This window comes from Falco rusticolus, chromosome 6 (assembly GCF_015220075.1).
Source record: "Falco rusticolus isolate bFalRus1 chromosome 6, bFalRus1.pri, whole genome shotgun sequence".
Lineage (NCBI taxonomy): Eukaryota > Metazoa > Chordata > Aves > Falconiformes > Falconidae > Falco > Falco rusticolus.
The window spans coordinates 13,752,558-13,775,110 of NC_051192.1; the positions used below are offsets into that span (position 1 = coordinate 13,752,558).

The window sequence follows — 22,553 nt, forward strand, 5'->3', positions numbered from 1 at the left end:
ACAGCATCAGTGTTCTTGTGATGCATTTAACTGCCCGCAGTTGGAATTTCTGTTGGTGCTGAATCAAGGAGAAGCCTTTGGTTGTAACAGGGGACTAAACAGCCCTGCTGCCCTTGCAGGATGCCTGCACAGCAAACTGCAATGGGAAACCAGCTGGATGGGCCTCTGCTGAGCTGGGTGCTGCAGCAGCATCTCCATGGCGGTGTGTCTGTTCTGTACTCCTGGCATTGCTGAAAAACTTGAAAGTAGTGTTATAGAGAAGAAGTTCCAAGCATTCTCATTTGCAGATGGAGAACTAAGAAACCAGGAAATAAGTTTTCTGATTAGGAAACTGGATTGGAATGTATCAGATCTAGTATAATTAATAATTCTTTTCTTTAATAATCAGGTTGTGTAGATGTTTGGTCTCAAATGCTGTTTGAACCCTAGACGTTTTCTAGAGAGCAAAGAGCTTTGCTTGGTTGCTAGTACCTTTTTTTTTTTTTTTTTTTTTTAAATTATTTTGGAATTAGCCCAAACTTTGCTACCTTGCAGAAGCCACCTGAGATTCTGGAAGCATTTGGACAGAGAGAGGGGCTTATCTTGCAGGTTGGCTTCATATTTAGCAGGATAAATCTACTGCAGCATGGAAGAACATCCAGTTTTGCAGCACCAGATCGTCCTATCTGTTGAAATAATAGTCACTGAGCTGAGAAATACAATGAACCTGTTGTGCTCGGAGCAGTATCAGCAGGCAGCTTGTACACAGTAATTTCTTCAGCTCAATTTGTCACTTGTGAAAGTATCTGTCTGCTTCATATATTGCAGTGAGTAATCTTGATACGTTGGCCATAAAAGGTGGAGGCATTCAGATAGCTGAATCATGCAGTGTGAGTTCTGCTGTGTTATACCCGTGTCATGGCTAGAGAAATGGTAATAACATTGCAGAAGTCTCATTTGTCCTTTTATTCATGTAGGTCAGATGTGCTGATGTGCAGGCAGATGAACAAATCACGGTAAAAGAACTACTAACCCTCTCAAGAAATGAAACTCCATTTATGGAGGAAATAAGATTGTTTCATTTGCTGTACAAGTCATACTCCAAGTTTATCAACCTCAAGTTTCATCATCCTTTGCTCTGAATTCTCTTGCCTGATGACAAGGTTCATTCAGTTTTGGATATTTTTCCATGTTTCTCAGAGAAAACCAATAACTAAATCAATAAGAATACAAACTTTTTCATTGTCTAAATAATTAAAACCATACTGGCAAATTTGTTTTGACCACCATTTCTCTGTAGCTGTTGGTTTGGTGTGGTTGGGTCCTTTTTACTTGTTTTTTTTTGAGGGGTTTATTATTTTATTTGCTAGTGCTGATAAAAAAAATCAAACTCCAAAACAACCCACCATCAGAAATGGCCTTTCTCCCTCAAAAAGGAACATTTATTTAAGAGAAGCAAGTTTCTCTAAGGAGCAGGTCATATGGGGAAGTCCTCTGAGCTGTGGCTTTAATCTGAGGGAGGAGGAAAGCCGTTTGTTATTCAAAAAGGTGTCTGAAATGAGGAAGGAGAGCATAGGATTTCAGTGAATGGAAGTCAGTATGATGACAGAGCGTTGTTTTTTTTTCCATCAGAAGTGCAGCTTTGGTGCAAGACCAAGAATGGAGAAAACTCTTGTGGAGGCTGGGGCAGGGAGGTAGGTAGGTTGTGTCAGGCCTTCTGATTGAATGGGTGACAGTGGCAGAGAAGTTAGGGTGGAGGGAGAACTGAGGAAAACAAGAATACTCAATGGAAGATCAAGCTGCGAACAGATGACTTTGACTTCTCATGGTGCAGTGAAATGATTTAAGGACATTGAGAGCAGAAGCTGACACAAGATGCTGGAAAAACCCAGTAATGATCAAAAAAAAGGACTTTGTGACAGAGCTTGCACCAAGCAGGTATTAGCATCGTTGAACCCTTAGGTAAATTAATCTTGACAGCTTTCTACTTTCCTGAAAGCATCTTCCACAGGCTTCCATTCCACCTCCAGGTAACAAAATGCCTTTGTGAACTTACTCTGGGCTTCTGCCGCTCTCCTTTCAACTCCCTCCTCAAAATTCTTTGTTGTTAAGTGTTTTACAGGGAATTCAATGATTGAATGTGACTAGATAAAGCTACAGATGCATGTGTGAGACAGACAATATTTTGTAAACCCTACCCTCTCAAAAAACTTTTCTCTTTTAATATATATTATTCCTACCTTCTCTGCCTTCCTTTCTGCTTCATCCTCTTGGAATGCAAGAAGGAATTGTGTGTTTTCCCTTGTTGTTTTTGTCCAGTATGGTAGGTCATACTAGAAAAAAAAACCACAATAATTTCTAAATTGTTGAAGGTATCCAAACAGTAAGTGATACAGCAAGATGTGATGCATCAAATTATGAGAATGTTCTGGGCACACTTCTTTCAGCAAATGGACATAGGTAAATTTAATGAAGAAGTTAATAATGGCAAGTACTTTTGGTAAAAGATATTTTGAAGTAAGCTTTTGAAATTAACTCTGAGATCAGATGAACAGGGAAATTTTTTTTTAAAAAGTCATTTTCAGCAACCTTATAGAGCTGGTAAGTAGTGTCTCCTAAGAAGATTATCTGAGACCAAGAAATACATGAGAATTAGCAGTTAAGGAGGCACTTTTGAATGCATAATGGAGATTATCTCTCCTGATGCAAAGGACAGATGGGACATGCATTAAGAGACTGTTATGTCTAGATCAGATACTCCTTTTGCTTTACAGTGTTTTAAGGATTTATATATAAAGTGAAAACCAAATGTGCAAAATCACAAAATGAATTTCAATTAGCAGAGGATTTAAGTAAGAACAAGGAAAGTCTTTTGATGCATAAAAAGAGGAAGACAATGTGCAAATCCATTAAACAGCAAGATGCATACGTAACAAACAGTGTGGGGAGGGTTATGGTTTGACTGATTTCATGTGTGTTACATAAAGTGCCTGACAGATAATCAGCTAAATGAATAGAGAAAAACAACCCTAGCAGTGGCCAGAGCAGAGAAGAACTGCTAAAAATACAGAGGTAAGACAGTTGTTGAAGCATACAGGACCTGATAAAATCTACCAAAGAACGCTATAGGATATAGTTGAAATAATCTTTCCACTATTTGAAATTATCTTTGAGAATTCATAGGTTACAGAGAGGCTTCTGAGGATGGGAGATGGAAAGAAAATGCATTTGTGTTTAAAAGGGGGGGGGGGGGGGGGGAGAAAGGCCTGGATAATTACAGATATTTGAATCTAGCTTGAATTTTGGAAATAAGTTTGTAAGTACTTTGGAAGTGATTAGCCGGGTTGTCTAGGGCAAATCATGTCAAATCAATATGCCTGCCTTGTTTGTCAGGGCAACTGAGTAAGTGGGATAAAGGAGATATGGAAGGTAGATATTTTGACCAAAGCTTTCACACTGTTCAAGTAATTTTCATAAGTGATCTACAGTTTAAATACAATTTCTGTAAGGTGGGTGTATAGTTGTTTTAAAAATGTCTAAAACAGAAGTGGTTCATTCTCAAATCGTGAGGGCATTTAAGTAGATAAGCTCACATGTTTCTTCCTGGAACCAGGTTGAGAGCAATGACACTAGTCAACAGAGAAAAACCTTAACATGTGTGGCTGGCACTGTGCTGGTGGGGCAGTGTCAAAATTCTGAACAACTGTTAATTAAGCAACAGGATGAAATTCAGTGCAAAGGAGTAGACCTGAAGGGAAATCAAAAGCACAGCTATATAAACAAATTCTTGTGTCTAAACAGTTGTGTGATGCAAATCTCTTAAGTTCTAGTGAATTGCAATAAGTAACAGTATCATGCTTTTGTAATTAAAACAAATGTAGAATCACATAATGGTTTGGGCTGGGAGCAACCTTAAAGACTGTGTAGTTCCTGTCCCCCTGCCATGGGCAGGGACCCCTCCCCCCAGCCCAGGCTGCCCCCAGCCCCGTCCAGCCTGGCCTTCAGCACTGCCAGGGATGAGGCATCCACAGCTGCTCTGGGCAGCCTGAGCCAGCGCCTCAGCACCCTTACAGTAAAGAATGTCTGCCTAATCTAAATAAAAATCTGCCCTCTTTCAGTTTGAAGCCATTAGTCCTTGTCTCATTGCTACAGGCCTTTGTAAAAAGTCCCTCTGCAGCTTTCCTGTAGGCCCCCTCTAGAGACTGGCAGGCTGCAACAAGGTCTCCCCAGAGCCCTCTCTTCTCCAGGCTGAACAACCCCAGCTCTCTCAGCCTGTCCCCACAGCAGAGGGGCTCCAGCCCTCTGACCATCTTTGTGGCCTCCTCTGGACTCGTTCCAAGAGGAGGTCCATGTTGTTTTTGTGTTGGGTGCTCCAGAGCTGGATGCAGCACTGCAGGTGGGGTCTCACGAGAGCAGAGTAGAGGGGTAGAATCACTTCCCTGACCTGCTGGCCATGCTGCTGGTGATGCAGCCCATGATACGATTCCCTGTATGTAATTTCTGGATGTGCAGAAGACAGGGCACGTCACTTTCGCTCTTTAGTACACGGGTGCTGGGCTACCATGGCTAGTTTTCGCTGTGCTCTATAGCAGATGCAGACAACTGGAGAGAAGGTGGCAATGCTGCAAGAGCGTTAGAAGCTTAGCAGCGAGGCCGGGATAGCAGTCCTTCTGATAGTGCTGCTACAGTGTTTACCCTCTTTTGTTATAGCTAGATATTGGTGTGAGGGGCTTATTCCACTTCTTGAAGTTGTTCCAGAGCCTGGATGTGTGGAATAAAAGTCTAGTCCCGCTTGGTGCTTGGATAGTGGTTTGCAAGAAGCAGGCGCTTTCTGACTCTGTTGCCAAGCTGACTCAAAGCTCTTGAGTTGTAGATGTTGTGGTGGTGTTCTTGAGCACATTAATTCTGTTGAGTGGCAGTTTATTAGTTCGGGTTCTGTGCCACTGTGGCTACTGGTCAGTTTAAATAAGCTTGCTATTACGGGTCCACCGTTGGTCTCTTCAGGCTGGCTGGACTTTGCAGTTGCACATCTTTTTGTCTAAAAATGAGATTTCATGTTGCTATCTTGTTTACAGATCCTAAGAAGAAAACTACTGAAGTGTGAAAGGTAGTACCTTTATCTTTAGAAACAGCTGATTATATTAGATTAATTCCAGGGCTGTGCGACCAGCCAGCTTTCTGCAGGCAACTGCTAGTCCTTGAACCATAATCTGAGAATCGTTGAACTAAAAAACCTCTTATTAATCACAGCAGCTGGGAGCAAAGCCAAATGCTGGGCCATAGCAATAATAAGTATGCTGCTTATGTTAAACAAATTATTGGCGTATTAAAGTTTTAGAGGTTTGGGAAGTTGATGGATTTTCATCTGAATTTTTAAAATAAATGAATAAAGAGAAAAGATGTTTAGATGCCTTATCTCTTGCTTTTTGTAGTCGATAACTAGACTGAGACTTGAAAAACTAGTGATTTAAGCTACCTTCCTACAATTTTAACTCCCAAGGTAATGATATTTCTTGGCGTAGGGGAAAGAGCTTGGTGTCACAAAGTATTGCTGAATAAAAACATTTCCTTAACAAACAGTAGCAGTCCCCAAACACGTGATTACTCAATGCATCCTAGAAAACAATACAGAATATTTTTGAATGTTGTTTGCTTGATGCTTGCTAGAATTTCTGCTTAAGCTTTAACTGTATTATGTAGTTTTTACTTTGTATAGTTTTATAGTGAAACAGAAGCAGAGCAAATGGACATTAAGACTTATAAAGAAAAGCTCTCACATTAGGAGAGTTTACTTTGGGAGTAAGTAGATGGTGTAAGTAGAGTAAAACGATAATTAATAGGACTGTGCAGTTGTGTGTGAAATGAAGTATGTGGTGGGTAATAGCTGCAGATTGGTAGATATTGAACTACTCTATTTTGAGACCACTTATCTATGGGAAGGTAGCCTTGCTTTCAACCACTGCTGATTTATTCTCCCCTAAATGTTTTCTATCAAATTTGAGGTTTATACATGGGAAGTCCGTATCTACTGTGTTTCTGATTTGAGTATCCCTTAGAGAGAATCTGTGGACTGTGTTGAGGGACCTGTAGGATGACCTTGTTCACTTTTAGTTGATAATTTGACCTTCTTAATTAAATACTACTATCCCATACTGATTAAGTACATAGTTTTCAATTTCAATTGAAATTGAAAAGTGTAAGTTCTTAAAGCTACTGCTGATACTGCTTCTGCAGTGTAGTGATTTGCAGCTGGATGCAGGGATATTCCGTACATGAGGCTGAGTGGTCTGGGAGACCAGACATTTGAAGATGTAACCTCAGTAGTGAACAAGTTGCTTCCCTTTATTCTTGACTGACTAGTTCCCCTAAAACTGGTAGTCCCATGTCTGCTCATGTCACTTAGAATCTCTTTGCACCCAACTTTAGCACTTTGAAAATCTCATTGATTGACCTCCTCGAGTCTACACATTTGTCTCCAGCTCTGCAGATGCATACATTATAAACTTCCATAATGGTATTCGCAAGGCATGTGCTTTTCTTTGACACAGAGACAGTGTGAAACAGTGCCGCAGGGAAAGAAACTGGACTCTGCAGGATACTAATTATTTTTATATGCCCTACTTATTTTTAAAAGACTTGTTCATAAAAAGAATAAAATATGCATTTGGTTACCGCTCTGCTTGCCAGTCACTGGGCTTGTTGCCTTCTTACCGATTGCTCTGGATACAAGCTTAGCTTTTATGAAGAGCAACTTCAGTTTCATAATGCCAGTCCAGTATCTTTTAATATCATGCTGTTACTGATACATTTTTCACATCAGGAAATGAAAATTATTTTGATGGAAAGCAGGGCTGTTTTTAGCTGTAAGATAGGATTAGTCTACTTTCCAATTCTTATTTCTAAACAAAATCTGTGCCAACTGGAAATCATCCAGTTGGTTGAAAAATGACATGGGAGCAGTTTGGTCAGGAATATTTGCTTTTTCACCCTGGGGTTTCTTCCATCTGCCTAATAAAACAATTATAGCACTGTAAGACTGAAATTCCCTTGTCCATATCCTGTCGGTAGTGGACAGTACTAGAGGCTGTTCAGGCAGACAGAAACCATTGCTTCTTTTTCAGCCCTTATTGTACCTGATACAGGGCCTAAGTCTGTCATCTCAGTAACCCCTTCTTGGGTGGTGGGAAGCTGCTTACCAAGTCTACCCAAAACCTCTCTTTTGGCCTACACAAGCCCAATTTTCTGACGTGTGCTCAAGTCTTGATTTCATTAGGTATTATAACCCTATAAAGTTCTAGAGGCTCATTAAGCATTGTGATGTATATTGGAAATGAAAATATGCTGTTGCATTTTTTTTTAATTAGGCAGGTGGACCATGTATGGCATTTCTTTGATACTTCAGCATTTGTGCAGCTTGGGAACCTGGAGTCCTCTACAGGCTGTGACCTCTGATGGGGTAGAAGGCAGCCTCTCTAAGTGTAAAAATATCTCAAGCACGTGTTTTTTTTCACTGAAGTTTAATCAAACTGGAAAGTTTCTTCAGTTTTTTGTAGGACAATGCTAAAATGAGTATTACAGTGACATTACAGAGGCAGCACGCAGGGAAGAGTGTATCATCTCTGTTTATACAGATACTTTCCATCCATTTTCTGCCGTGATCTGCAAAATTGAATCCACAGCTAAACTTTTCAGAGTGATAACAGCATTAAGAGCAATTATACCCAGCAGATTATAGCTCATCTAAGGGTCCTCTGAGGGGACCAAATCAGTGTATGTGGGTGAATGATATACTTGCAGTCTTTTATAGTTGCCTCTTTCAGTGCATACATAAATGTAATTTTAGTGTATGGAAGCTTTGACATGTAAAGTTAGGAGGAACAGACTGTTACCTGTAGTTACCTTTTTTAATACATAAATATATACGTACACACGCCACACACACACACACACACGCACTGGTGTCTTCCCATTTTTCATAGCACAATTCCTGTTGTAAGGAAAGTCTATATCCTATGTTATAATAAAAAAAGACTTTTTTTACTTCGTCAAATAAATGCATCAAGCTCAAACGTTTTCTGATAAACAATTAGTGAAGGAAGGACTACAAAGCGTGAAATAGGTTAAAAAGAAAATATACATAAAGAATTGATGGTGAAGATGGATTTTCACTGATAAGCTACAGAAGGAGACTTTCATGAATTGTAAAAGCCTTTTCTGGAAATAATTTTACTTAAGAGATTTCTGTAACTCAACATATTTTTTTCTGAATCTGACAATTTAAAAGGGATGTCGTAGTTTCTGAGCTATGTTTTAAGGTTATTTTTTTCACCTTATTTTCTTCTTCCATTGTCCATTTTTTTCCCACTTAGACCACCTCTCTATTTTTAGAGTGAAATTAGGAACTAGAACAAGTTAATATATTTTAAGAAAACTATACTAATCTATTGTGTAGCGAGCTGTGCAGGAGTTTGCTGTATTAACTAAGTGAAAAATGCAGAAAGCTGCACTGTGGTGTAAGCATCTCTCATGTGACCCTGGACTCTCATATTCTTACGTAGCCCATCAGGTAAAATTTGTTTGAATTGTGTCAGTTAGTGTGTTGGTGTGTGACCAGTGTACACCTATTGCATCACGTACACAGAGCTGGATGTATTAGGTCAGAGTATGTCTGAAGTGGATCCTAGAAAGAGTTTCCCATATCCTTGTCTTGGTCACATTTGTAGACAGAAAGTTTCCTCTGTGTCCGCCTTTGCTCTTTTCCAGCTCAAGGTTGATTTTTTCATAGTTTTCTTTTTACCTCTTCCTTACGTGTTTATATCAGATACTTTTTATATATATACCATTAAGCTTGAAATGCTGTAGTTTATGTAGGTTTGCTACAGACTCCATTTAGTCGCTCAACTGGAGATGGTGTATTACTGTCCTTGATGTATCTTTATTCTACAGACTCTAGTCTTAGAGGCTGTAGCTGCTAGGAGCTGTTCAAATGTATAGACAACAGACCTGCTTGAGTAATTTGCAAATGAAGTGTAAGACAGCGAATGACAGATGGTCGAGACAGGCTGGCAAGAATAAGAAACACTCAAATAGTACAACCAGAGTGTCAGACAGTGAGACAGGTCACAGTACTGCAGATTCTGCCCACTAATTGTGGGCTGCAGTGGCAGGGAGAAAGGCAAGAAAGGATAGGAAGAGGCTGTTTGTTTTATGTTTCAGTGCAGAGGTGCAAAGTAAGGTTAACACCTCAAGTGAAAATTTGTACATTTTTGTCTCTGGGTAGACTGTGTTCCTTTGTATTTGAAACTACATTCCAGCAGAGGTTTTTTTACTAGTTTTTTGAGGATGTATATTGATGGGTCAACAGTTTTCCCTTGTACACTTTTTCAACGGTTAAACAACATTCATGGGGGAGCATGAGACTAGGTTCTATTCCATTCTCTTAAATAGCGACTTTCAAAATTGTCAGTGTCCTTTCTAAATCCAGACAAGTTGAAATTATATTTTTAGTCATGTTAGTGCAGTTTGTAGTTGATGGTGGAGAGGGAAGGGAGAAAGCATTCTGAATGACTGTGATGAGAAACAGCTGAAATACTATAAATGTTGATCACTGTAGGCAAAATAGTAAATCAGCAATGGGCAAGGCAAGCATTTTATTTGTTTAAATTGTCCCATGGCCTTTTCTTGTTTATTTTTCTAGTTTAACTGCATTGACAGAGACAGGGAATGAATAGTATGCATTTTATGGTTGTTTTACAACATTATAGCTCCAAGAGTATAAATAAAACAAAGTTTCTCAGCTCTTAGTTTTCTCTTTAGTATATTTCATTCCCATGTGTAGCATTCTGTTCAGTGAGGTCCTGATTCTGCATCTCTGACAGCCACAGAGGGTGTCCCTTGACACTTCAACAGGCTCAGTAACAGATTTTTGAGAGGCCGAGCTTTATAGGTGCTCTGATGGGGGTTTTGTACATCTATAGAAGTGAGATGCTTCTGGATGAGTTACGGGAGCACTGGTTCTGCTCCCATGGTTGCCCGTAAGTGGGCACTGTGACTATAAGCCAGTCTGTCTTTGCCTCAGTGTCACCACACAGAAGAGGAGTGTGGGATACATCAGAAGGGTTGAGATGAAACTGAAGTTGTCAAAGATCAATGAAAAACAGTGTAATAAGAAGGTGGTTATTTATGTTGCTTTTCTTACAGTCCCTAAATTTATACAGTTAGTATCTTTTCACACAGCTTCTCATAAATGCATAACTTAAACCCTGGTTTCCTGCACAAGTTTGACTACATGCCTTATTTATTATTGTCCCTAGCACTTCAGTTTGTTTGGTTGGGGTTTTTTTGTGGGGGAGGGTGGTGGTGTGTGTTGGGTTTGCTTTTTTTGGCTTTTCCAGGAGTGCCAGCTGACTAATCTTAGGAGAGATAACTGGCTTGTGCCTACATTAGATTTTTAGTCTAGATGGGGATTCTCATGAGACAACTTTATTGTTGATCATCATTAACTGTGCTTTTTGTTCACATCACAGAATGGTTCATGAACTGGATACCTTTCAGATGAAATTATGTAGATGATGAACTCCAGTAGTGTGCCTAATATGCTCAAATTGCTAATGGTCATCCAGTCCATGGCATCTTACCAGAAAATCCTCAGCACCAACTGTTTTGCTGTAGAGGTCTGTTCCTATGGGAACACCCTTCCTGATAGAATCACAGAATGGGTTGGGTTGGAAGGGACCTTAAAGATCATCTAGTTCCATCCCCCCTATCCTCTAGGCCAGGTTGCCCCCAGCCCCGTCCAGCCTGGCCTTCAGCACTGCCAGGGATGAGGCATCCACAGCTGCTCCGGGCAGCCTGGGCCAGTGTCTTACCAAACTTGTCATCAAAAATGTGATCCTTATGTGTAGTCTGAAACTACCCTTTTTCAGTTTGAAGCCATTAGTCCTTGTCTCATTGCTACAGGCCTTTGTAAAAAGTCCCTCTGCAGCTTTCCTGTAGGTCCCCTCTAGAGACTGGCAGGCTGCAACAAGGTCTCCCCAGGGCCCTCTCTTCTCCAGGCTGAACAACCCCAGCTCTCTCAGCCTGTCCCCACAGCAGAGGGGCTCCAGCCCTCTGACCATCTTTGTGGCCTCCTCTGGACTCGTTCCAAGAGGAGGTCCATGTTGTTTTTGTGTTGGGTGCTCCAGAGCTGGATGCAGCACTGCAGGTGGGGTCTCACGAGAGCAGAGTAGAGGGGTAGAATCACTTCCCTGACCTGCTGGCCATGCTGCTGGTGATGCGGCCTAGGGTATGGTTGGCTTTCTGGGCTGGTACTGGTAAAAACTAATTAAGGTTGGTTTTCTTCAATAGTTTTGTTTGCTAAATTAAGATAATATGAACTTTAGAAATTATTGAAACAGGCTAAGCATATACATAGTAATTTGTTCCTTGTGCTACCAATTAACTGTTGGACTTAAATTCTTGCAGCCACAAGATAAAATTGGTAGCTGGTATTGCACTACATACATTCTTAAATCCAATGCAGCTGAGCTTCTTGCAATTTACTACGTATGTTACTCAGTTATTGTTTGAATTTAAAATAAACAAAGCAATTTTTTTAGGACGGTCTGACTCAATTTTCTTCATGTCTCTGTTATTAGCATTATTTTTATCATTCTCAAGCCAAAATGTAAGGCTGTTATTTGGAGGACAGAAATTGCATGAAATCCTCCACAAATCTGTTCTTGCCTTTTTTTTTTTTTCCCCACTACCAAATGTGATGCAAAAGAGGACAAAAAGAAAGTATTGAGTGATGTTGCACAAAATGGTAGCCAGCACAGGAATCAAAAATAGCTTCTCAGAGAAGAAAGAATGGTGTCTCCACAGAACTCTCCTTAGCACTGGGGTGAAGCAAATAGATGAAGTCTTATCATGTGTACTTGGCCAGCCGGTTTGAAAGAGCACTTCCAACATTTCAGGGAGCTAATACAGCATCTGGACCTGGAATACTGCAAGTATGGAGTGCTCAGAAAGGCTGTTGCTGGTGATACAGTAAAATAACAGTGCTTCCTATAAAGAAGAAATGTAAAGTGTGTTTTTTTCTTTTAGCTCAATCGTTGGGTGTGAAATTGAATTGAGAAGTCTCCAAACTATATTAAATCACCCCCTTGGCATTGCCACAGGAACAATTTATTTCATCTTGAAGGAGCCTTTGGTTTCCAGATCAGTGGAGCTAAGCAGGAGGAATGTGCGTCACATTGAGGTAAACTGGGATGTGAGCTGGTTAAAAACAGAAAAGGCAACGCAGCAAAATTCTGTGCCCCTGACATTTGTCAGCTCTTCTGAAATGTGAATGCCGTTTCCATTGAGCTTTGGGGCAGATATTATCTCTGTACGATTTGTTGGGCTGATGGGTTGGAAGCTGAACATGGATTTATTTAGTTCAGTTGATTTTTCAAGAGGCAAGTCTGTCCCGCTTTGTTTACCAGGAGGCTTTCAGTACTGTTGCAGTGTTATCATGCCTTGGTGGACTGTCCTCATGCAGGAGGACTGGTAGTGAGGGATGGCTCTTACTACCTCAGTCCTGGTGCGAGGTGGTACTATTGAGCTTCTTCCAGTTAACTACCTATTTTTGCCATCGCAGTTTTTTGTGAGACAATGAAGATGAATTACAAATGTCTGTACCATATTGTGTAATGTCTGTTAGACTTTCTCAGCATCTCTGGAACAAGACACTGAGTCCCTAAGCAGGAAGGATTATATCAAATATTTCTGCTGTCAGAATGATTTTGGGACAAAATGAAGGCAAAATCCTTCAGGATCTAAAAGTTCTATGCAGATGGCTCCAAAACAGCCCTTGTCTGTAAGGGTAACGTGGCAGTATGTGAGTGTGAGCCATGGGCCAGGCCTGAGTGCAGACACTTTGTGTGGCCAGTGTGTTTGTGTTCACTACAAAGAGCAGAGCGACAAGGTCACTTAGCATCTCGTTGGGAATACAAAATGTTATTCTTTACATTGTGAAACTTAATTAGGACACCCTTGATAGCATTAACAGGATTGCAGTAGTGCAAACAAATTGGTCTTGATTTAACTGGAGAGAGCAAGATTCAATGCATTTTTTTAACCTGCTCTTCTCAAAGTCCAATCTTAAAATTTAGTTTGGCTTATACTGCTTCATTTCATCTTTGGCTCACAATTTAACTGACCTTCATCCCTCAAAAGCAACAGAAAGCGAAGCACAGAACAACAAACAGCGTGAACTGGGGTAGCAAACCTGGGCTGATTTGTTCATGTACTGAGACAATTGTGCAAATTTGGACGAGGCAAATTAGTGCTGTGTTTAATATAAATAAACAAATCCAAGCTCTTTTCAGCCTTATCTCAGTGCTCTAACTTCAGTAAGAGATGAGCAGAAGTTTGCACTGAGTTCCAAGGTGAGAAACACACTTTTAGACAGTATGGTAACCAGGCAGTTACTGCAGAGTGCTTTGTAATTCTGGTTACCTGACAAAATACCCAGCGTTCCCTGGGTTTTTTGCCCTTATAAAACTTCTCACGTTTAGAGATGTTACCATCTTAAAATGTACCCTGACGAATGCAAGGTGGAAGGACACGTTTTTCTGTTGCATTTTTTAATTGCTGTTCCCACCTGTGGGACTGGGTGAGGGATTCCCTTTGATAACAGAAGAAGCTTTCTGCAAACAAACATTCAGACTGAAGTATTCAGTCTGAAGATTTTACTGAAATAATACTTGTCCCACTGATAAGGAAGAAGTAGGAAGATGTCACACTCTTGGCTACAGCTGCCTCCAGAGGAAGGTAAAACAAAAAAGCTATGACCTGGAGACCAGTGACTCACAAGTGAGTTACATCGAGCAGCTTGCTTGTTTTCTGTGGTTCATTACATGAATTGTTAAAAGCATTTGAGGTGAACCCAGTTGTTTAAAGTTTTTATAAGACAAATCGGGGTCCCTTTTCCTTTTTTTTTTTTTTTTTTTTACTTTCACAACTACAGCAATGCATACTGCAGTCCTGTAATCTACCTTTCCTGTCCTTTCATGAAAATAATTTGCCTTTTTGCTGCTTCTGGGCCAATGGCAATTGAAACTGAATTGAAATTGAAACTGTATGTGTCTAGTGCTAAATACCCTCCCTTCAGTTTGAGCCTAAATCTTTTAATGGGCAGACTTCGTTTCAAAGCTGTTGGTTATTTTAATTCAGATAAGCCTTTTCCCTTCACATCATTTGTGATGTGATTTACTTATACTTGGATATAGCAGGAAATACATCATACCTTAGTTACTGTGACAGGCTCACGACTTCTCTGATCATCTTTGCGGTCTTCTGTTGCTCTTTCATCTTGTCTCCATCTTCCTTAATCCAGACTCAGTCACTACAGTACCCTTCATGTGGCATTGATGTACCCCAATCCTGAGATTACTTCCATCTGATATTTTCTAGGCTTCTGTATTATTATATATTTTTTAAAATGTGCGCCACATTAATGACTCCTTTATTCCCCCTCGAATTAACCAGTACGTCCATCCTGTTTGCTGTAAATGGGGAATTAATCTGTTGATAGAATGCTTTTGTTATTAAACACTTCAGTGCACGGTCTCCATATCTTCTACCAAATTCCATGTTTCTTGTGCTGCACGACGGATGTGCAGTGTTGCAACCAGCATGGCTACATGGAAACAGAAAACATTCTACCCTGAGATATGAGTTTATTTCTTACAGGGAAATTTATACCCAGTACAGAAGTAATTTCAGGAAAATTATTTCATAACTGTAAATTATGTCTTGGTTTCCCTATTGTATACAGTTAGGTCCTTGGATTATCTTTTATATAAATGAACAAGAGAAGTTAAAATGGGAAAAATGCTTGCTTTATTTGCTTGCTAAACTCTAGGAAAAATTATTAGACTGAAGTTTTAAATCATAGCTATCTCCTAAATCAAACGTGTAACAAGGTTGATAATGAGTGTAAACATACTGAATAATAAAACCTAATTTGTGTTCTGAGTTCTAGGGCTCTAATCCAAAGCTTGCTGATGTCTGTGGAAAGACTTCCATTTGAATTGGGCTTTGGCTTTTGTCCTGAATGAACACAATACCAGTGGAGTTATTCATGAAAGAAATGTTTGGAAATAAATCAGAGCAACTTACTGTGTCAGAATCCAATTCACTTGCTAATTCAGGCAGTTGGGTTTTACACTGTTTGTTGTGTCCATATTTTGTCATAGTCCCTGTCATGAACTAACCAAATTCAGTCTTAAAAAAAAAAAAAATCATTTGCCACTGATGCTGTAATTGGAAGATTGTTTCAGGATCATTACTTTGTTTGAAACCTTATTTAACTTCTAGCCTAAACTTATTTATATACACCTGGTTTATGCCAATGTAGTCTTCCAGTCTTTGTACACTGTACTTTGTCATTATACAGGTCTGGTAAACTACTCATGGTTGTCCCGTCTCCTCTCGGGCTTTGCTTTGTTTTGCTAAATAAGCCCAGCATTTTTATTTCTTATTCAGTAAGTTATTCATTCCCCGTAGCCTTTATCTTAGATTAACCCAAACAGGAATAGATTATGTGGGATACAGGCAACAAAACCTGCATTTTTAATGAGGTTTAATAGTGCTCTATATAACGTCGTTAATACTTTCCTTGCTTTACTGGAGACACTTCTCCACATAGATCCAGTATTTTGTTTGACTCCTTACCACTGCATTTCACTGATCACTTTTATTATGTGACTTGCAGGATCTTGGTTCCCAGGTGAGCTTCCACAGTGGAAATAGTTTTTAGTTCAGGAGTGCGTAGCTTTGCCCTTGTATTCTGAGGTTTTTAGTTTGTGTCTGTTACTCCAGTGCTCTTTTCTTCTGGGGGTGGTGCTGTGTTTGTCTTTGCATTGGCTGTTGTAAATTATAACAATCAAGCTTGAGTAATCAGCAGCCTGAATGAGTATGTTCCTACTTTGTGCTAATTTTGTTAATTAAAAAAAAAAAAATCTGTAGTAGAAACTGCTACAGGTGGTGAATGATGGGTGATGGGAGCTGATGATACAAGGTAACAGGAAAGAACTGGGGAAAGCTGAATAGTGAGATGAAGGGAGGGCACGGAGCCCACCAGGGAGAAGTAAGAACTTCTGCAGTATTGGTCAAATGAAGGCTACTCACATTTGCCAGACTGTTAATTGGGTCTCACAGAGACTTACTTGGGATGCATGAAGACATGCCAAAATCCCAGAAATAAATGCATAACTCATTAGTTTCTGCCTTTTGACTTTTTGGGAATAGCAACACTGCTGCTTATCTTCAGATGTTCCTTTATTTATTTTCAGTTTTCAAAGTATTCTGGAAGTTTAAAGACTTTCTTTCTAAGAGCGTTTTAAAAATACTGAATCCTAAAAGCACTTTAGAAGTCCTAAATTGAGAAGATTATGAGGTTTGAATAATTTAGCCACAAAACTTGAAGGGGAGAGAATTTGTTTAGGTCTTTAAAATATATATGATACATTTTCATATAGATTGGAATGACACTGAAAGACTTCTATCCAGATAAGTACATTCAGCAGATATTTACTATTGCCAGTGACTTCTAATAAGGTGTTTTCTGGGAATTAATATCAAGCTGGGAAGAGTTGGGATGGCTCCAGGTGCAGCTGAAGGCTGTTAACTGCAAATGATGATTAATGACCTCTGCTTAGGTCATTATTATTATATACTGAAAATGCAGAAAATTCAGATATATGGATTTTTTTAATGGGAGATGCAGTTTCACTTGGTGCAGTAGAGGTGTACCCACTGTGGATAGACTGCCCTGTATTATTATCAAATAGAGGGTTCAATTTCCTTCCTCCCCATGGCATTTTTAGGAGTATTATTCAAAGCTGGATCTCTAAAGCTGCACAGTATCAAATTGAAAAGTAAGCAGAATAAAGTCCATAGTGCCTCAGTGGTCTCCCAGTATTGCATTTGGCATCCAGTACTTAATCAGCTTTATTTAGAGATACTCCCATCTACTCTCTTCGGTGCCTAATGAGTGTGTCTCAGTATTGTCCAGAAATGTGCCCAGAAATTCCTTGTGCTCGCTGCTCTTGGACCCATGTTTCAAATAATGCCCTCCCTTCTTTTGCTCGATGGCCTTAACCAGGATCTCGGTTCTGGGCTGTCGTACACGCTGTGCACAGAGGGCAGGCAGACGGGACTGGCTGATGCAAGGAAATGCTGCTGTGTTGAGACAGGGAGAATCTGTGTCCTAATAAATACTCAGTTGTAATAGATACTTAACTTCCTAGTGTCTAGACAAGTTCACGCATGGATTCTTCCATGGTTAGTGAAATATTTTTTTTTTAATATGATGAATGATTTCATTGTTGACTTGTGAGGAGACTTGAGAGCTACTACAGGGGACTAGGAAATATTCACCTTGCTGCTTATTTTTAGTTTGTCACCTCTGTTAAAATACCTTGATCATCTCATATACATCTATATTAAAAAAAAAACAACCATAGATACCTTGATATCTCTCATCTATATGTGTGTGTATTTAAGTTTGTTTAGTTCAGGGTGCTTTTTAAAAAAAAAAGTCTGAAATAGGTAATGTATGTAATATAAAGACATAAGATTTAATTAGTCACTGTTATTTTTTATTTAGATTATACACAGTATTGCATGTTTCTGAATACTGTGTAAGTCCTGCTTTACACGTACACCGGTCCCCTGTCCCTTTCTCTCTCTTCCCCCAGCCCTCTTTCCCTGGCCATTATGAAGGTTGTAGCATCAAAATTCTGAGCAGATCAGGACTGAGACAGCTGCTGCTTTTGGCTGACCTTTATACAAATGCCACTAGATGTAGACTTCTTCTCAGGAAAATGCAATTTTGCAAAAATGTAAGCAAAGCAGTTAAAAAACATAACTCAGGTGTGAAATGTTGGCAATTTGAACATTAAGTGGTATAACTTAGACCTGCTTATACAAACCTATCAACTTCATGCTGTTACTGTGTGCCTTTATTCACCCTCAACCAAACCAGCGATCTCTCTCCTCTTGTTTTTTAAATTCCTTTAAAGTATCTCCTGTGGTGAAAGGAAGAGGCGAGTGAGGTCAGGCGAAATGAAACAAAAATCATGAAAGCTTAACAGACCACAGGGCTGTTCCTTTGAAAGGGTGCCAGAGATGCGAGTATCAGTTATGGGAAAGAAGACCACAGAGCTGGCAATGAATGAAAGGAGATCTGGTACATGCGCATTAGTGTTCCATACTCCTTGCCACGAAACTGGTCTGTTCTCAGAGTTAGCTCTGTGTCATGCTGACAGTGGGCACTCTCACAGTGCTATTAGTGCTCCCTGATGCAACTTCACTGTGCTTCAGGATGCATTTTTCTAAGTAGTTCTGGGGTTTTTGTCTTGTAAGATCAAAATATGAGAACTGAAGTATTGATGTGATTACACAAATTGCATTTTTTATTTCATCTTTGCAGCCTCTACCAGTTATCCACTCTAAGGGATAAAAAAAATTGTTTTCCTGGATGAGAAAGGAATAATTCGTGTTTTAAAACATGTGAAAACGTGCTTACTTGCAGATACAGAAAACAAAATGTCAGGTTATTGTAATTATACAAGCACCTGACATACTAACTGTCAGCATATGAAATGGTGTGCCAAATCATCTCAAACATTGCTTTTTCAGGATAAAGAACTCTTAAAAGAACTGGCTTTGCTCGGGCCGATTCTACATCTTTTAAGACTTCAAGTCTTGGTTGCAGTAGTTAAAATGCTAGGGCTTTGTGAGACTCACTGGATGGCAGTCTAACATCTGAGTATACTCGAAGGCTAGACTGAATGATAACTTCTTCCTTTCACTCTTAACATTTTATGCATCTGTGCTTGTGTGAATGAAAAGACCCGTGCAAGTGTGTCAGAAATTATTTAAGGACTTCAGTTTTATTTGATGGTGTGGAACTAGGCTTGTATGTGAGCATAGTTTACAAAGAAGTTGCAGAGACAGTCTGATCCTCCAAGGCTGCTAATGTACCTTGAATTTCTGTTGATCTCCACGTCCATAGATGTGGTAAACTTGAGATTTTTCTTTTACATTGTTAAAAGAGCCAGATCTTTGTCATGTACCTTTGAACGTGGTTCTACAGCTGAACATTTTTAAGCCTGAAATTTATCATAGGGACAAGTCACTGTTTTCAGTTGTCTAATTTTTGCCCTGTTGCTACTGGAACTCTCAAGGAAAATGAGTGTGTATCTGCACTAAGTATTTAAAGGACAAAACATCCAGAAAAACATAACGCGCAACACCAAATGACCCTGCAGCGCTGATGTGAATGTAACCCTTGGTTACAGTGGGCCTGACTTTGTCTGCTGACTCCATTGTAATTCAGCACAATGTTTGCTTTTGTACGGATGAGACCACAGTTGTCTGGTATTTTCAGTCATGTGCCCTTTTCAGCTTCATTTCATAAGTCACTGTTGCAGTTTTGCTCAGCTTTTATGAGAAGTTCAGTAGCTGCTGGGTTCTCAGTTTGAAGACTCCTTCCCCCAAACATTTTGCAGCGTTCGGCACTTTAAGACCAATGCTTTCTTTGATTTCTTTTCACAGAGCCTTTAGTCTATGGGCACCCACCCCCAAAGGCCACAGGCTGAAACCTCCTAGTTAAACAGTTGTCAAGTTTCAGATTATCCTTTGACACAGACTGGTATGACAGATCACAAAGTTGATATTCAGCATTATTTCTTTTTCATTTTCAGGAAAAATTTGAAGGCTTGTTCCGTGCCTATGATGACTGCGTGACATTCCAGCTGTTCAAAAGCTTCAGGCGTGTGCGGATAAATTTTAGTAGTCCCAAATCAGCTGCTCGTGCCAGAATAGAGCTGCATGAAACACAGTTCAGAGGGAAGAAGTTAAAGTTGTATTTTGCACAGGTAATGAAATCTGTATCTACTTCTATGTTAGTGCATATCTTTTATAGAAATATTATGCAGTCACACTGAATGAAAGTAATAAAAGTTTCTCTCATGCACAATCTGTCTGCTAAAAGGTTACTCGGGCCTCGTTATTGTGCCTGAGCTGTACCTGCCTGGTGGGTCTGCAGTAAATTCAAAGGACCACTTAGGACCAGAGTTGCTCATTCAACACGCAGAAGTTACATAGGTTAGAACTGATTTACAACATCATTGGGTATTTTCTGTGGGTAATTCTCTAAACTAACCAGAAGAAAAGCAGTAAAGTATCATGAGTTCATAAAAAAGTAGGGCTGAATTACTTACGTGACTGCAACCCTGAACCACAGTCAGGCTTCCTCCTGCCTCCTCCCAGCCCTGTACTGAATACTAGTGTGAATTTTCTAAAAGGAATTTATTAAGTTCAAGTAAAAGGAAGAAGGTAGGGGAAGAACAACACCCCCAGCCTGGGGGCATAGGTGATTAAGGTGACTATATCAATCTGTTGGAAGTGTCAGCTGGGGATTTAGTTTTCTTCTGTGATGTTTTAGCATGGAGAAAAGGAAGCTCAGGGGAGACCCTGTCACTCTCTACAGCTACCTGAAAGGAGACTGTAGGCAGGTGGGGGTCAGTCTCTTCTCCCAGGAAACTAGTGATAAGACAAAATGGCCTCAAGTTGCACCAGGGGAGGTTTAGATTGGATATGAGGGAAAATTTCTTCACTGAAAGGGTGGTCAAGCATTGGAAAAGGCTGTCCAGGGAGGTGGGCATCCCTGAAGGTGTTCAAAAAAACATGTAGATATGGTACTCAGAGACATGGTTTAGTGGTGGACTTGGCAGTGCTGGGTTAACGGTTGGACATGATGATCTCAGATGTCTTTTCCAATCTAAATGATTCTATGATTCTTGACCAAGGGAGAGAGAACCCAGATATCCCACAGCCTGGGTAAGTAAGAGGCCCCAGCCAGGATATAGAAAGGTGAGGGAGGTTGAGAACCACACTACTGCCTTTTCTGGATGTATTTTAATAAATTGCTCTGACTGATGTGGCTTACGGGATACTCGCTAGTGCTTATAAGTAATGTAAGCATCCTTTGAGCTGCCAGACTGGCCCTTCAGAGGTCTTAAGGGCAGGCTTTTTTGAATGTATCAGTCAAATCAAAGAGGCACTTAAATATTGAGCCTTTGCAGCCTGGTCAGTACAGGAGCTGTTTTGGGTGTGTAGGCAGAAGCAGAACCTTAGGAGGATGGGAAACTACAACTGTGGAAAAAAACCAATATGCTTATCAGGTTAGATGAGTTGAGAAGATTTACAGTTGGATTTAGATGTTGAAAATCTGCCTCAATCATATTTTATATGCCTTAATCACAGCACAGAATGGTTAGGATTGGAAGGGACCTCTGGATATCATCTAGTCCGTTCTCCTCATTCACCTAGAGCTGGTTGCACAGACTCACATCCAGGCAGGTTCTGAACGTCCCCAGAGAAGGAGACCCCACAGCCTCTCTGGGCAGCCTGTCCCACTGCTCTGTCACCTTCAAAGGAAAATTTGTCCTCAAAGCTCCTTTTTCATTAATCTCCTAGATCTGTCTCTGATTTTCTTTCTGAAAGGTTTCAAAACCTGCTGTTTAAGCAGATGTGAGAATCATTTCACTGCATAATCAAGAGGTTAATTGAAAACTTGGGATAACACAAGAAAAACATGCATAACAGTGATTAGTTTCCTTATCTAAGCTGTTTTCCTGCAAAGCCATTTAGGTATCTGCACTGTGCTCTCCAGTACATGCAGTCTTTAAAAGAGCTTATTAGTTTTGTCCAGGGAATGAATATGTGGAAGCAGCACAGTGTCTGGAGCAGTGTATGTTTATATGGGCCTAAGCCAGACAGAAGAATCACTTCCACAACTAGAAGTTCTGGGAAGTGTGGAGTTGAGAGACTCAAGCTGGCTCTTTGTAAAATACACTCCGGTATAGCAGGATGCTGTCTTAGGCTTGCTGTCATGCAAATACAGTTTATCGTTTCTGGGCTTGAGCTGGTTATGAACTTGCTCAGGTATGGCTGTAGTACAATTCATTTATTTTGAGGCTTCTTTAGTATGGCAGAAAAGAGCAGGAATTACATTAGATATTTTAAGATGGAAATAAAATGAGAACAATTAGTTACAAATGACTAAGGAACATGGTAGATTCCTTTATCACTTTGGCTAAAAAAGTAAATCTTCAGAAACCTTTCTGAAGTTACTTGTAAAGCCTCGGCGTAGGAATTACTGGTTTCTTGTCTAATGTCTGGTTTTGTTTTGGAGTTTAGACCTGTATATCACAACAATCTTTTTCAGCCTCGAAAATCTCTGAACCTAGCAGCTGTGGATACCAAAGCTTTGCATTTATCCTCAGGGAACATATACAATAGGCACAAACATTGTAGCTTTGCTCATGTAACAGCTCCCCACGGTGTGTTTACTGTAGAGGAACCATCTGTAAGGTTGAGATTATATTCATCTCCAGGCCTTCTCTGCTGAGACGGGTGCTGAAGCCCTGCCTGGGTAGCGTTTGGTATTAGAAGTACATGATTTCTGTAATTGTTCCATTTACCCATCCTATGTGGATGAAAAGCTAGACACTGTGTGCTCACAGCCCAGAAGGCCA

General features: G+C 40.0%; 1 protein-coding gene across 3 annotated transcripts in view; it reads left to right on the plus strand.

The window, feature by feature from the left end:
• RCAN2 (regulator of calcineurin 2) overlaps window positions 1–22,553 on the plus strand; it is a 92,461-nt gene that overhangs the window by 53,945 nt on the left and 15,963 nt on the right. For all 3 annotated transcript variants that reach the window (XM_037392074.1, XM_037392075.1, XM_037392076.1), the window contains one exon: window positions 19,716–19,889. In XM_037392074.1, coding sequence (XP_037247971.1) covers window positions 19,716–19,889 — 174 coding nt within the window. The remainder of the gene's footprint in view (window positions 1–19,715; window positions 19,890–22,553) is intronic.